The sequence below is a fragment of the Ctenopharyngodon idella genome, chromosome 10 (genome assembly GCF_019924925.1).
Source record: "Ctenopharyngodon idella isolate HZGC_01 chromosome 10, HZGC01, whole genome shotgun sequence".
NCBI lineage: Eukaryota > Metazoa > Chordata > Actinopteri > Cypriniformes > Xenocyprididae > Ctenopharyngodon > Ctenopharyngodon idella.
In genome coordinates this window covers 42251955-42267964 of record NC_067229.1, presented here as the reverse complement: position 1 = coordinate 42267964, position 16010 = coordinate 42251955, and the positions used below count along the sequence as shown (strand labels likewise).

Genomic DNA, 16010 nt, shown 5'->3' with positions numbered 1-16010 from the left:
CAAGCTCCCAAAATGATAAAACAATGCTGAATTACAGCAACAAGATAGATACATGACAGACAGACAGATATAGATAGACAGATAGATAGATATAGACAGACAGACAGATAGACACACACACACTCACCTGGAAACTGGTAGCTATAGCTAGGAGAAAATCCTGTGTATCCACGACCATACGTTGCCACTATGTTTGGATAACCTACGAACACACATACAGACAAAAACAGTATCAGTTAATTTTCTGCTTTATATTTGTGCCTTGTGGGGTAAAATCATGCTTAACCATCAAGTCTGGTTTGTATTCGCTGTGTCTGCATGAGCGCAAAGGTGCGCGCGGCAAAAATTATGTAATTTTTTGTAACTTTGTGTGCGGCTCCACTTCCAAACATGCATGAATTTGAGGCGATTCTGACGAGCATGTATGTATGTACTGCATCTTACCGGCAGCCAGTTTGCGCTTGTCTAAATTAATTGTTTACATGTACAAAATGAGACTAAAATAGCAGAAATAAGACTTAATGAAAATATAGGTTCATGTTTAATAAAAAAAAATTTATGAAATTAAATGAAAATGATTAATGGAATTAGAAATATTTAAGAGATTGTCGTTTAATTTAGTTTTATATGCGTATTAGTTTTATATGCGAATCTGATTGGCTGAGAGCTGTGCGATATTCTAGTGATAACAGCACTCCTATCTTTTCAACGTTATCACTCTGCTAGAAGCGACTGTCATGGCGGCCGAGCAAATCCACCGTATTTTTTATTTTATTTTTTACAAGTACTACACTTGTTGCACCACGAACTGCAGTTTTAAGAGTTTTTTTTAGGCGAGAATGTAGTTGTTTAAACCTGAAATACATGACTCAAATTTAATCATAGCGCCTATTTTAAAATTTGTTTGGACGTTTTCAGAGATGCAAGCTCCAGGCTGTCAGCAGCCGTTCAGTGCTCGTGTCCTGCTGAGAACAGCTTCATTTCGGCCAGTGCTTCGGGGATTTGCCGCTGTCTCTTATAGTGGTTAAACATGAGATATAATTCATTTTGGGTACATAAAAAGGACAATCTTTGGTCTTATTAATCCATTACTTGTTCCTGAGCAAATCGAATTAGGCTATGTTAAATTTAATAATTTAATATTAAGGCTAAATTTAACTTACATCCTGTAGAGCTCTGCTTTTGTACGCTTGATTGAATTTTACAATTGTGTTTATTTCCTATTGTCATTTATAATGGCTATTGTTGTTAATTTAAATATTGTTGTTCAAAAAATATTATTTTATATAAATAGTGTATTCTATTTGGTATTGAGAAAGGGTCCATTAGTGCGTAATATAGATCGAGTGAATGTTAACATTAATACGCCGTTAGATGGCGGCAAACTTTACAAGTGAATGAGTCAGTCGCAAGAGACTTTTAAATTGAAGGGGACTTTTGTAAACAAAGGACGTTGTTTTAGCGCTGTTATGGAAAATTCCCTTAACTGTAAAAAGGACAAATACAAAGACTGCTTTCCTTAGTGGACATTTTTATAATGGTCAACTTGAGATTTGAATCTGTGGTGGAAGGATGTAGTTCTGCACAAAAGAAGGTTTTAAAGACTTTTTTAAAGACTAAATTTCTTATTTATTTACACACTCACGCCATCTGTTGTATAAATGCAATATCACACTCGTAACCATGCAATATGGCTGTATATCAGCACGCCGTGATTACCTACGACCGAATCACAGCCGCGCTGATATACAGCATTATCGCACGGCTATGAGTGTGCCGTATATAATTCTTTGTGTGGGTTAGGTGGAGTGTAATAAAAACAAACATCGTCATGTGTGTACTTTACTTCTCGTCGCTGCTTCCTGATGGTTTAGAGGACTACCGAGTCACATCCTGTCGTTTCAAAGAATAGTAGGAGGCTTGCAGTGCGGAGTAAGGCGAAAGTATAAACAAGGCTTTAACCCTGATCAATTGGACAAGTCTGGAAGAGGGTGTTTAATGTATATGTAAGACTGTCACAAGAGCAGCAGCACTTGATAAGGAGGATGAATATCACAACAGTATGTTTTCAAGCACATGAGCACTTTAAATGAAGAGGCAACTTCAGGGAATTTCATTGCCATCTGTTTTTCTCTGATGCTACTCTGCCGAGAGACAGAGAGAGAGAGACCGTGATTCTGATGAGTGTTATTCTTGGCCTTATTTTCTCACGTTTTCTCTTTGAAATTTACATGCTGTATTAATTTCATGTTTTTCCCAAAACAAGAATTTGAAACAGCAGTCACCACTGCTTGGTAATAAATCACGACACACAGATTTCAGAAATCACTCCAAACACACCTTTGCGCAGAGCTGGCATATGTGCACTTAAGATTTCCAGAACCTGTCATGAGTCGCTCAATATCAGTTGACAGCAATGAAAACACTTTTGACAGCTCTCACAGAATACACTGCTAAAAAAAGGGTTCTTCCAGAGAGGATGTGCTCACACACACAAGAAATAGACGACTCCAGGAGCTACCACAGCATCTCTCCCACCCTGCAGCAGTACGACACGTTTGTGCGTGATGTGTCTAAAAAAAGTTTTATTCTTGAAGAGAAAAAAAATGAGACGAGATGAGAACAATCAGTAGAAAAGAGATAAGAGACCAAATGAGGTGAGATGAGACAAGACGAGATAAACAAGAATAAATGTAAAAAGATTAGAAGAGAACAAAAGAGAAAAGATGAGAGAAAAGAGCAAAAGAGGAGATGAGACAAGATGAGAAGAGACAGGACAAGACCAGAAGAAAAGAGGAAAGATGAGATGAGAAATAATGAAATGAGGCAAGACAAAACAAAAAATATAAGAGAAAAAAATGAGAACAAAAATTAAGGCAGAGCGATGAGCCGAGAACGAACCAAAAGAGAAGAAATGAGACATGTATTAAAAAAAAAAGAAAGAAAAGAAACAACAGAGAAGACATTAGGAGATGAGACGAGGCAAGAATTGAAGAGAAGAGATAAAGAGAGAGACAAAATAAGAAGACAAAACAAGAACTTATTTAAAGAACCAAAGAGAGGAAACAAGACTAGATGGGACAAGATGAGAAAAAATGAGAAGAGATAAGACAAGAAGAGAAGAAATGAAACAAGATGAGAAGGGAATAGAAAAGAGATGAAAAAAGACAAAATAAGAATAGACAAGAAGAGAAAAGACTGAAAGAGACCAAAAGAGAGGAGATGAGACAAGACCAGAAAAAAAAGAGGCAAGACGAGATAAGAAAAAATTAGATGAGACAACTACAAACAAAAAAGTAGGGTGAGATGAGAAGAACTGAGACAAGAAATTAACAGCAGAGAAGAAATTAGGAGATGAGACAAGAGGAGAAGAGATGAAAGGAGAAAAAAGGAGACATATATGTGTATATATATATATATATATATATATATATATATATATATATATATATATATATATATATATATATATATAAACAAAAGAACAAAAATAACTAAAAACTAGATGAGAAAAAATAAGACAAGAAGCAAGAGGATAACAAAAGAAAAGAAAAGAGGCAGCAGAAGAGCTGAGCTGTCCATATCTCTGTGCATTGTGGGTAAAAAGGCTGTGTCCTCCCCTGGTGGCTGCTATCTCAGGCTCTGATTTGCATTATTAATGTTCAGGCTAATATACCTATTTTATGGCTCAACAGCTCAGATTCACTTTAAAATCAATTATACATCTGCGGCAGCTGAAGCAGGCAGCAGCTCAAATGTGTATTAATCTCAGCAAACATACACGCGGCGCCCGACTATAAAGATAAATGACACGATTAGCTGTGGTAAACAAAAGCGTGAATGCGGCAGCTTTAATGAGATTTGGCGTATAAGAAACTTACAGTTCCTTAAATAATGAGCCCTGATCTGCAGCCTTTTTTTCATATGCAAATCGTACTAAGTTCTGTCTGGTCGTCCTGTTCACTCCAGTTTCATTTAGATAAGACCAGAGTTAATATTTTCACTTGAGTGCTTCATGCTCTCGTTCTCTTTCTCTCTCACTCACCTCTCTTCACCCTCCTCCACAGCAGTAATCCATGAAAACTTCTAGAAAGTTTGCGCCTTGGTAAAATTTGAGTATAAGGGATCTGTGTGTACCTCCTTATTTCAGGGTTTAAATATAGATAAAATATAAAATAAATTAAATACAATACGGTAAAATCTAATTACACAAAATATTCCATAAATTTTTGCTTTTTTAATAAAGTTAGGCCTATATATTTTAAAAATGTCTATATTATTATTATTATATCTGTGTGTATTATGTATGAATAACAGTGCTGATCAAGGCAGCCGATTGGTTCTTCTCGTTTAGTGCCGCTGTCATTAGCGGGGGCAGAGGTCAGGCAGATGGCTGCACTGAGCATTAGCCTAATTTTCCTCTTCATTTGAGCCATTAATATAGACGTTTATCTGCTCGTCAGGTCTGAAGAATCCCACTGCACCTGAGATGGACTAACCCGACACGTTCACAGACACACGTTTGACTCAGGTCCAGCAGCCAATCAGAAGTCCTCACCTTAAGCCCCGCCCCTGAGCCAACCCTCAGCGCACCTGTGTGTGTGTGTGTGTGTGACTCACTCAGCATGCCCATGCCCAGCATGAAGGCGTCCATGGTGTACGGAAGACTTCTCGCCCTCCCCCTCGTGCCTGGAGGAAACATTACCTCCTTTGGTTGGGCCTTCTTACATTCTACCTGTGGACACACAGACAGACACTTAATACAAACTAAAGTAAATAGCACATGCAAATACTAGATGATACAGCATAATTATGCATTTTGGATTAAAAAAAAAAAAAAAAAAAAAAAATCCAGAACACTTAATCTAATTAGTTAATCGAGCATTAAATTAAACATTTAATTTTTCAAAATTACAATCAGCATTAATTCAAGGCAGTATAGAAAATAATACCATGAAATTAATACATTTGTTCAGCAAGAATGCATTAAATTGATTATAAGTGACAGTAAAGTCATATTACAAAATATTTCTATTTCAAATAAATGCTGTTCGTTTTAACTTTCTATTCATCAAAAAATCATGAAAAAAAAAAAAAATCCAGCACAACTATTTTCATCACTGATAATAAGAAATGTTTCTTAATTATAATTATTATTATAATTAGTGTAATGGCTTTCGAAAATTCATGTGTCACCACAAGAATAAATAAATAATAATAAATAAATTAAAATAATTATATTTAATACATATTTAAAAAGTTATTTTAAACTGTCTGCAATAATATTTCAAAATATTAGTTTTTACTGTATTTTTGATTGAACAAATGCAGCCTTGGTTATTTTTAAACTTTAATTATAAATTTTTTTGTTTTGTTTTTTCTTTAGATTTTTGGATGAAATGTGGCTTTTCTTGGTCATGATCTTGACAGCTTTCATGAACTTCTCCCACCTATAACATTTTAAATAAATTAAAATGATTATATTTAATACATATTTAAAAAGTTATTTTAAACTGTCTGTAATATTTCAGAATATTAGTTTTTACTGTGTTTTTGATTAAATAAATGCAGCCTTGGTTATTTTTAAACTTTAATTTATTATAATTTATTTATATATTATTATGTTTTTGTTTTTTTTGTTTTTTTGAATGAAATATGGCTTTTCTTGGCCATGCCCTTGACAGGTTTCATGAACTTCACCCACCTATTGTTTGGAAGAGTTATTGGACCGTAAATATGATGCCTAATAAATCTGAAATTTTGGAACAGAGGTTGAGTCATACTGTATCTCAAGCTCTGTCAGTTTGAGTTTTGTGTACTTTACCTGCATAACAAATACTGATACATTTGTGTTTCCAAAGCATTTTTCGGACAACAAAACTAATGCAAAAATAAGCTAAAACAGTCTTTCTGATTCCACCCTGTGATCTCCCCACCCCTTCGTTTTCACGTTCTCGCTCTTTGATTGGCATTTTAACCTCCGGAGCTGAGCACATGAGCGGACAGCAGACAGCAGTCCCTGCCTGAGAGACAGAGGAATATTCCTCCAGAGAGCTACGAGAGGGAAGACAACATGTCTATAGCAAAGGGGAGAAATAAACAAACACACAAGCAGAAAACATCAAACCCAAACAAACACACAGACGCTCGCTCTCTCTGGTGATATGAGCATAACCGGGTCAGACGAGGAAAGACGTTCCTCCTGACAGCCCTAGCAGGCAGAGGATCCTATTTACCAAGCACATCTGCATGCTTACAGGAGTGTGAGTGTGAGTGTGTGTGTGTGTGTGTGTGTGTGTGTGTGTGTGTGTGTGTGTGTGCGTGCGTGCGTGCGCGTGCTGACAGCGCCTCTATGGTAAGAACACGATGCATTTGCACTTGGCTGAATCTGTCCTCTGTGTTGATCGACTTGTCTGCCTGCCCAGGGCCCGTCCATCTGTGTGTGTGTGTGCTGCTTGGCCTTTCACAACACACACACACACACACACACACACACACATTGCAGATCATCTCCCATCGAGACTTGCACAGATGCTGCTCGGCACAGCTGGACACACACACACACACGGTTTTGCTGAAGTTCAACTTGCTGTGCCGTCAGCGCTGCTCTGAATACACAAGATATTTCTGGATTCGGCTACTGACGGATATTTAATATTCATTCTAAATGAATGAAATCTAAAAAGGTTTGGTGCACACTTTGAGCCCTGAGGATGCAGCGTGGGAGATATTATAACATGTAACTGCATTATAATTACTACAGAATGATGATGAGGAGGAGGTGTTAATCATATGAGTGACTTGTTCAATCAATAGACAACAGACACTTTCTATCTTCTGTGGAAAACAAAAGGTGATATTAACCGTTCAGCTTCTCTTTTCCAAACATATAATGATGGGGCTGTCAAGCTTCACCAAGCACAGAATGTACATTTTTGGATGAACTATTCCTTTAATGCAAGAGCTGAGAGAGAGAGATGTACAGATGTGCTAGTGAATGAGTATTTTGGACAACACTGTTGTACAGCATGTCAATTTCAACGGGTTTAATTCCGGATGGCAAACACTCATCTAGCCAGACATAAGCCAGGAGATAACATCACGGACCATTATCTGCTCTCACACACATGCTGATGCTGTCTAAAAAGGGTTTCTCAGACTTTTTTTTAACCCCAGGACCCCCTTCATAACCCAAAACTTCATACCATTTTTAAAAACTCCTCAGAAATCTCCTCAGCCTCTTCCACTAAATCTGTATATTAAACAGTAGGGCTGTGCGATTAATCGTAATTGATTTTTCGATTTCAGCTTCCAATGATTACAAAAACAAGATAATTGAAGTAAAATAATTGTCCCGTCCTCCCGCCATAGCACATGACAGGAAGAGAAATTGTTTTGGGGGGAGGGAAGATTAATGTTTTTGATTAAAGATTATGAGGGCACATGAATTTTCAAAAAATTATGACGTGCACAGATAAATCATTTATAATAAACACTAAAATATTACATAAAAAATAAGAATGGTCAATTTTGATTTCATGGCGACTTTAACATCCAAATCAGTCGAATCAGTGAGTGTTGTAAAATGCAGTCTGTGGTGCTAAACTGCAGGATGTGCTTGATATTAAACAATGTTATTAAAAGCGCATTAAGCCAAGGTCAAATAGCCTACACACAAAAATGGCAAAATGCAGTTTTGGCGAGTGTCCTCGTAAACACAGTTGGTTATGTATTAAATGAATGTAAATAGTTGAGAAAGAAACACGTGTGTAACAGTATATTGGATCCATGCAGCTCTTAAAGTGACAGCAGCCTAATAAACCTGCTGCAGTCTGTCATTAATGTTAATCAAACAACAAAAGACAAAGATAAAATCACTCACTGCTCTTGAATGAATAATTTTTGTAGTTGTAATAAGGATTAGTCTATATTTAATGTATACAGCAGTGTTATTTTACATTTGATTACTTTATTCAGTTTCTGTAGACTATTAGTTTTGCTGAAGCATCGATAATTGTGAAATCTAAAATTACACATATCATGAAATAAGACTTTGATCATATCACCCACCAATAATCGTGTTAAATAATCATGATTTCAATTTACCAACATAACCGTGATTATGATTTTTGCAATAACCGAGCAGCCCTATCAAACAGGCAGTGCGACATCAGTAAGCTGTTTCATTACTACAACCATCTCTACAGCTGCTTTCACCAGTTTCATCAATCCACTACAGCTTTTTTTAAAGTGTGTGTGGGGGAGAGAAAGAAAACCATTCAAAATAATCATCCAAACTGTTCGGGATCTCAATTTATACTCAACATGTTTTGGTATATTTTCAGCATGGGTGATAATCTTACTGAAAATAAAAAAAATAGTGATGAACCAAAATGATTTTTTTTTTTAACCGAAACTAAAGGCTTCATTTAGCAGAAAACCGAAAGGTTTTTTTTTTTTAATGAATAATCAATGAGTTGTATATAAACTTTTACATAGACAGAACATAAGGCACTTTTTATATCAGCATTTTAATTACAGAATTATGTTTCTACTCTAACTCATTGTTGAAATACAAACATTTGAATGGTGGCAGTAATTTGGGGCCAAGCATGGAAGGTGCATGTTTACCTGTTGTAGTTTATCCACGTTGAGTACATGAAATAGATACTAACACAGTCAAAACACGCCATTACAGAAGCACTTATCAAATGTCACCGATTCGGTCAAAGATTTCGGCCCTCCAACACAGTCAAATATTTTTGGTTGCTGAAATTTTGGTGCATCACTACAAAACACACCTCACTGAAATCAAGCAGCACAAAAAATGTCTCAAAATCACACACACAAAAAAAAAAAGATTTGTGAAAAGAACAAAGTGAGGAAAAATATAGCATTTGCCCTCAAAGGAGTGAAATCTGCTTCTCCCTGTGCTGTAATTGGTCAGCAGCTGCCTGAACAAAATGGATAAGTCAGATAAAACTCATGCCTCATTTTCCACTGACAAAGATCATAAATGACACATTTGAGAATAAAATCTACAAGCACTTTTCTAAAACAAGTATCCAGAGTCCATTTACAGGCACTACTGGTTCCTTCTGATCTGCCAAAACAGAAGAACAGCAATGGAGCTATTCAATTTTCTGCATTTAACCTGCATTTTCTAGATTCACCAAATGTCAGGTTAGACTCACCAATCACCAAAACAAGTAAAACCACTGTTGGCTGGCGAGACAAAAAGTTTTGGACTAAAAAACCCCTGACGCCCTAAAGAGAGACAGCAGGACTAATCAGACTTGAAAAGTCTGTGAATTGATGGTGAGATCTCCTCTGCTTCTGAGATCTCTCTGTCTGTGTGGGGTAGACGGACACCCAGTGAGATGTTCAGCCAGGCAAACAGGTTCACCATCATCACATGGCATGTGTGCTGCAGTAGACACGAGGATTCTCTGGGTCAGGAAGAAGTTCACATCTCTTGTTGTCTTCAACAGGTTGTAAATAACATCTAGTTATTGGAAGCTTGAGGGACTGTGGTGGTTTTTGGGTGTACAAGGCTGTGTGGAATTACATTTTGAAATCATTTTATGTACAGTATGAAAAAGATACCAATTTTGAGATTTGTTAAAGATTACATTAAAGTAGTCATGAATTGCGTTGTTTTATTATTTTATAATGTTTCCTGGGGTGCACTTATAATGTTAGTATGATTTTTACATAAAAAAAGGTCACAATTTAGAAATAAAAGGCATTTTTCCTACCCTGATTTTAGCCCTCTGATTTGAACACTCTGTTTTAAGGGGCGTGTCTGCTGTGAGACTTCAGTGTAAACACCCACTGCTGTGATTGGCTATGAAAATAGCCAATCACATGTGGAACTCTTTCGAAAACTTTTAGCACGTTTTTACTATTATAGTTCTCAAGGTTTACTAGTTGTGTGAAGTGTTGTTTATAACATTATATTTAGATAGATAGGTTGCAGTGATGAGCATGTAGCCGATCACAGACATGTTGAGAGCATGTAGCCGATCACAGACATGTTGAGTGCATGAATGCAGTGATCTCGTCACTGTAACTCGATTTCTGCACGCTAACGAATGCTTTCATCATAACTAGCAGTGCAAACAGTGTAAATAAGATTTGTTGATTCTAACGGGAGTTTTGGCGAGAGTCAAGAACTCAGTCACTGATAAACTCGCGCTGTTTGATTGACAGCTCCAGCGACTGTAAAGGGAGCGTTCTTTGAATGCTTTCTATATATAGACCTTATGCGCCAGAGAAACGAGCGCACCACCATCTTTATAATATTGTCTTTGAACTTCAATTTTTGCGGTAGCTCTGTACATTTCTATGGCATCGCTGTCAAAGAATAGCTGGTGAAGTGGATTTACTTGTTGTAGAGTTAATGAAAGTTATCGTGAGCATTGTAATGTTTAAAGCAGATGTCTTAACAAATATCAGTAGACCGGGAAGATTTTAAAACGAGCAGTTCATTCATAAATACGTAAGATCGCTGTGGAAATACAAACCGGAAGTCAAAAGACAAAGAGTGCAGCGCTGAAAAGGGGCGGCGCTACATAAGGTCTATAATTTAATCACAGTTTAAATAACCTTATTTTCATCCAACAAAGAGAAACAATGAGAAGTTGACTGTTTAGTTACTGGTTTATTAACAAACGATTTTGAGACAAAGACGACTGCACATGAATCATTACATATCAGAATCACTGGTCACTGGTGATTTTGGTTAGGCATGTACACATAATCCGTACATATCAAACGATCTGTAACAAAGCAGTAGAGACACAGTAAAAACATTTTTACTCACATAAGTGTGTTGCGCCATTCCTGTCGGATCCAATATAGAAGGAACAGCATCGTTTTTTTATTTCAGGCTCTCTGCAAATCCAATGCAGCTACTGTGTTTTTCCACAATCTGGCACTGCACAACATTTTGCGCTATTCAACGGCATGTTTATCGCTTAGTTTCTCGATCCAGTGTTAGCGTCACATCTGTTATTTACCAACTACTTGTGTGATTTACCAACTACTTCATGCACGAATCAGTGGACGGGGCTACAGTGCTTTCGGGGCAGTCTTTCACCTCTCTATGACGTAATAAAGATTCCACAACAAGTCACTCCACAACAAGTCGTAATCTGGGCTTGGTTTCAATAAAAGCTGTTTTTGTACTGACAAGGGAGTTTTCAGTTCTGGTATTCTTGTAGTATGATGACCCGTTGTATGTCAAAAGCTCAAGAAGAATTTGATTTCTCAATTCATGACCCCTTTAACAGTGTTATTAAATTATTGTTTTTTAAAGATTTAAAGTTTTAAGGTAATCTGAATGGAAAAACAGGAAGCAAGCATGCACAAAAAAATATCCAATATTTTCTGATAATCAATAAATTAGAAGAAAAAAAAAAATCTTGTCCAATAACCAGTGATACTGATACTGTTATACAGTGTATCCTTACAAATAATATAAAACAAAAAGCTATTATTTGTTTATAACCTAATTAATATTCACAAGCAAAGTCTTTGACATTTTATGACATCACAAACAGCCCATCTGAGCAAATCCACTTCAAAAACAATACTGTCCCAAACAATAATGCCCATGCATGTGATGGTAGAAATGTCAACCTGTAGAGATTCTGATATTTTTTAAGTTAGTTTTAAAATGATCCATACCCTAATATAAGATTTTGATCATACTGCTCACCTCTAAGGGAGTGTACTCTGGTTCAAACCAAGAAATCAAACCAAGTGTGAAAACAGCCTCAATCTCATGTGTAGCTCCACTGGTCGGCAAAAGTGCAAAGCAAGAAAGCAATCAGGTCTCGTCATTTCCAATAAACAAACAGCCTTTTCTACCATTACAGTTATTTACCTTATATTAGAGGTCTATGCTGTTCTTATACAGTCACAGTGAATGGACGACAGGAGAGACAATCAGAACAGAAATGAGAGGTCGTGCTGCCCTCTGCACAATAGAACCACATGATGGACTATCACACAAAAATCGATGGCATGGCTCCACGCTCACGGATCTGTCCCTAGGCTCAGGAACAACCTGTCTGTGAAGGAAGATCTTGAAGGGTTTGATCCTCTGCTCCTGATATTCTGTGCTACCCCACAGCTGTCCCATGAGCCTAGGGTATGCATGGACGGCGTGTACACGACTCCTGTCAATCACAGCAAAGCCAGGGGCCGTTCCTCTGCTGCAATACATATTCCTATCAACTCATGCTTCTGCTCAGTCAGGCAAATATGTGTACAAACCATTCTTCAAAATATAAATATTACTATTTAAATTATGTTTAATAATTAAAAAGACTCTTCTGCTCACTAAGGCTGCATTTATTTGATCAAAAATACAATAAAAACAGTAATATTGTGAAATTACATTAAAAAAAAGTGGTTTCTATTTGAATATATTTTTAAATGTAATTTATTCCTGTGATGGCAAAGCTGAATTTTCAGCATCATTACTACAGTCTTCAGTGTCACATGATCCTTCAGAAATCTAATATGCTGATTTGCTGCTCAAGAAACATTTCTTACTGTTATCAATGTTGAACAGTTGTGCTGCTTATTTTTGTGGACACAGTGACACTTTTTCCAGATACTTTGATAAACAGAAAGTTTAAAGGAACAACATTTATTTGAAACAGAAATCTTTCAATTTTATGCATATTTGCTTAATAAAAGTAAGAATTTCTTATTGACCCCAATCTTTTGAACGGTAGCGTATTTAAAATAACTGTTAAATATTACAAATATTTAACAGATTATTTTTAGTTTAATGTAATATTAAATTGTTTACAAAATGTTCTCAACTATAGGTTCACATAGCCAGGTCTATCTGCAATATTGCGGCTTACTCTGGCCAAAAGGTGCCAACTTATACAATAAGGCTTTGTCTTAAATGTCAAATTTATGTGATATTTAAGGTGGGTAAATGTAAACTGTATAGAATACAAAAATACTGTATATATCTAGCATTAAAAACATAGAAATCTCTTTCACATTTGAAGCCATGAACCTAGCAAATTTTGACAAATCCAGTGACTATGCAATATACATCAGATGTTGCATATACAGTCTATGGGTGGCCCATATGAGGCTGAGACTAAGTCTTTTCCTATCTGATTCCAAGGAGAAACATTTATTTGCAAGCTGAAAGCTAACATTAGCGATCCATCTGCTGGTTCTGCCCAATACTGGGGGGCCTGTGGGGTGATAATCCTTATTTAATTAACTCAATGGGTGCGTCTCACTCAGCTCCCTAGCTCGTGAATCAGTATATCCTATACACGATTTCGGGCACTGGAAAGAACCCTGGCTCACTACACATTGGGACACTGATTTGTTGCATGACATCACTACTGGTAGTTATAAGTAACAGCAGAACTGGTATCTTTTTGACATTATTTTCTTAAAATAGATTATGGTACATAATTTGCTTGTTACATACACCTGTGACATTTTAGTTGTAAAATTTTTTTTTAAATAAATTTTAGCTAGATTGTGTTCACTACCTATCTAGCGATGTATGTTTATGCTGAAATATAATTAAAATAGGTTTTTTTTCTTTTTTTTTTTTCTTTTGCATGTCATTATGTGTGATGAGTTGGCTTGTGTGATTTGTTTCACACTTCAGAACTTCTGTTAAGGGAACATAGTGAGCATCGACGTGCCCTGATTTCGATGGTGCATTGTGGGACTTTTTAGTGAGCGAATGTTTCAGTGCACTAGAAGGATTTTGTGATTGAGGCAGCCTTTAAAATGGCCAACTCCCTGATCAGTGCCCTGACTACTGAACTAGGGAGCTGATTGAGACACATCCAACATGTACAGTTACCTTTCGTCCTCTCTCTTTCTCTCTCTCTAGCCCCACCAGTCATGATGCAGGCATTTATAAATGAAGGGAAGAAGGGAAAGTTTTTGACTCTTGTTGACTGATCAAAATGTGTTCACACACACAATTTCACGCTTTCTGGCCACTGCCCAACACTTCACGCTGTTTACACACACTCAAAGCGCTTACAACCACATGCTACTGATATGTGGTGCATCTGCTAAATGGGAAATAAAATATTAATCCCACAATCACCTTCAGAAATTGAAAATGGGTAGAGCACTTACCATTTTATTATTGATTTCGTGAAAATGAATTTCACAGACTTTCTCTACAATGTCTTCATTCTCAAACGTTACGAAGCCAAAGCCTGCGAAAAGAGACAGAAACAGAGGAAGAGTCAGTCGTGCACCTTTTGAACTCAAACTCCGACAGATTTCGGCCTCCATCAGGCGAGAGAGCGTGGGGAGTTCAGATCTGAACGGACATTGTCTTTTTGAAAGCCGGGCGCTGATGAAATCTCTCTCACGACTGGGCGGACGAGGGGGAAATCGGACAGCAGAAAAGCACAAAGACTGTTAATGAGATTCATGGAGCCACATCTGAATTTCATTAAATGCGTTCTGCGGTGCCTTCATTGAAATTTCACCGTATAACAAGCTCCCGTTTTAATGTAAATGCGGGGCTGGAGATCCCTGAATCCATCTCTGACCGTGGGATTGTCTTCTTTTTTCATATTTATGAAATAAGAAGTTTAACCCGTTCAGCTCATCCGGGCTTAACAAGGATCTGTCTGTGCTTTTATTATAATGAGAGAAAGAGAAACGCTTTTCTCTGCCGTCGGATCTGTGGCTCACGAGGGAAAATGATTTTCTATTCCTGGGTGTTAAGAGGAGGCCAACGGTGAAAACACAAAGGAAAACAACCCAGAGAGGAAGATAAACACTTTACTCACTGTTTGTTTATAAAGACAGGATGCTCTCTCTTTCAGTCGCACAACACGCAAACATCATTCTGATCATTTCACAACAGCTGTGTGCTAGAAAGACTCGCAGGAAAGCAGAGGATTGATTGAACGAGACTGCATAAAGTGTTCAGATGCTCCTAATGGCTGGTGTGTGTGTGTATTTGTCAGACCTTTAATGAGTCATGTGCTTTCTTCATACTGTACATACTCACACCTACACAACTGTGACGGGTTTAGTGCTATCAAACATGCTATTTCTAAATTCATTATGAGGGGTGAAAAAAAATGACAATTTGTCAATTGAGATAAAGACCTTTGCAGTTTCCTGGCTCTCTTTCTCTTTCTCTCTCTATTTATATATATGTATGTGTGCGTGTGTGAGTGTATATACGGTATGTATGAGTTGCCCTGTATGAGTTTGTCTCATATTTGTCATGATACAGTTAAGCAATAACACACAAGTGCTGTTTTTGTCCCGAATAGCACGAGTGCAAATGTGATAGATTTGCGCACATTGTGCACATAGCACATGCGCACATTGGTCAGAACGGTAATAATGTGATTAAGGTGTTTACATGCCTGTATATTGCGATTAAAATCAGAGTACACCACCTAGTTTAATGCGATTATAGTTACTGCGATTATAGTTACTACGATTATGAGCTTAATCGCATTCGTTTGATTGAAGTATTGCATGTACATGATGTTAAGTTTAATTGCAATATTGCCAAAATCCCATTATAATCGCATTATGAGAGTGCACGTAAATGCACTCAACGGCCCATTCATAAAGAGAGCCATTTACTTCATTCCTGAATAAATCAGCTGTTTGAGCGAATCGAATGAATAAATGACTCAAAGGGCCCTATCATACACCCGCTGCAATGCGACGCAAGTGTTTTTTGCTAGTTTTAGCTCGACGCAGTTGTCAATTTCATGTCCAGCGCCATGTTGTTTAAATAGCAAATGCACTCACGTCCATCTGTTTGCCCATGGGCGTGCAAAATATTTTTTTTCTTAAGCTATTTTTTGTAATGTCTATTTGATACTTTTCTCATTTAACACAATAATGGCTTTAAATTATCTTTTGGGGGTCATTTCTCAGCCACTTTTTATGTGTGATTAATAGTTAATAAATAAAATTAATAGTTATTAATGTGGTTGTTAAGTTTAGGTATTGGT

The 16010-nt window shown here is 36.9% G+C and overlaps 1 protein-coding gene across 8 annotated transcripts in view; it reads right to left on the bottom strand.

Annotated features, from left to right (window-relative positions):
* msi2a (musashi RNA-binding protein 2a) overlaps positions 1-16010 on the bottom strand; it is a 180770-nt gene that overhangs the window by 30655 nt on the left and 134105 nt on the right. For all 8 annotated transcript variants that reach the window (XM_051908708.1, XM_051908710.1, XM_051908712.1 and 5 more), the window contains exons 8-10: positions 14149-14231; positions 4621-4735; positions 128-202 (exon numbers count right to left, since the gene is read on the bottom strand). In XM_051908708.1, coding sequence (XP_051764668.1) covers positions 128-202; positions 4621-4735; positions 14149-14231 — 273 coding nt within the window. The remainder of the gene's footprint in view (positions 1-127; positions 203-4620; positions 4736-14148; positions 14232-16010) is intronic.